Here is a 976-nt window from a genome sequence, read left to right as displayed (position 1 = left end):
CAAAAAAAAAAAAAAAAAAAAAAGGTATATACATATTCAAATGTACACCAGGCATATCTGTATGCATAGAAATGTTGGTATGAACGAAAAGAAATTACAAGCCACAATTACCTCTAGGCAATAAATTGGGAACAGGGTAGGCAGGAAGAACGTGGAACCGTTACCCATTATTTAAATAATTCTTTTTTTTTTTTCTCTTTACAAGTATGTATTAATTCCATTAAAAAAACTTTGGCCCAAAAAAAAAAAAAAATCAACACAAATCAGGAAGGACTATTTTCCAAATGAGGTGGACAGAACTGAGTGCTTCACCTCAGGGAACTAAGTCTTACACTTACCCTGCAGGCTGCCCACACTCTTTCTGTGGTGACTGCTCCACGTTAGCTATATCCTGCTGCTCAGCCTCTGCTCCTGGAGCCCTGGAACAGAATCATTTGTTATCTTTTCAAGAAAAACAACAGTAAATATGTACCCAACAAGGAGGTCAGTCTAAAGAAGACTCTAACAGGATCTGATAAAATTTATGGGCTGAAAAAAGTAACCTGTGGTGATACGGGTTAGACAGTGGTTACCTTGGGGGGTACTGACTAAGAGAGGGCACCAGGAGCCTTCTGGAAGACTAGAAATCTTTTATGTTATGATCTGAATGGCAGCTACATGGATGCATACCTAGGTAAAAATTCACTTTGTGTACTTTATGTATATTTTAATGAAAATGTTTCAGAAAAGGACACCATGAGATCTACAACAGGTGGTTTTGCCCTCCAGACAGGAATAATCATCCCTTAGTATCCTAACTAAGCCTCAGCGAAAAAGAAACAGGCGCAAACAGCAGCACTGTTCTAAGTCAGAGCAAAGAGCAATGAAAGACGTGGTTCTGGGCTTCCCCGGTGGCGCAGTGGTTGAGAGTCCGCCTGCCGATGCGGGGGACACGGGTTCGTGCCCCGGTCCGGGAGGATCCCACATGCCGCGGAGC

General features: G+C 42.0%; 1 protein-coding gene across 1 annotated transcript in view; it reads right to left on the bottom strand.

The window, feature by feature from the left end:
- The window catches only part of KMT2A (lysine methyltransferase 2A), an 84,065-nt gene that overhangs the window by 14,941 nt on the left and 68,148 nt on the right, over window positions 1-976 (bottom strand). Inside the window, exon 32 of the mRNA XM_024751700.1 lies at window positions 339-419. Coding sequence (XP_024607468.1) covers window positions 339-419 — 81 coding nt within the window. The remainder of the gene's footprint in view (window positions 1-338; window positions 420-976) is intronic.

This window comes from Neophocaena asiaeorientalis, unplaced genomic scaffold (genome assembly GCF_003031525.2).
Source record: "Neophocaena asiaeorientalis asiaeorientalis breed wild unplaced genomic scaffold, Neophocaena_asiaeorientalis_V1.1 scaffold479, whole genome shotgun sequence".
Lineage (NCBI taxonomy): Eukaryota > Metazoa > Chordata > Mammalia > Artiodactyla > Phocoenidae > Neophocaena > Neophocaena asiaeorientalis.
This window is presented reverse-complemented; position numbering and strand designations above follow the sequence as displayed.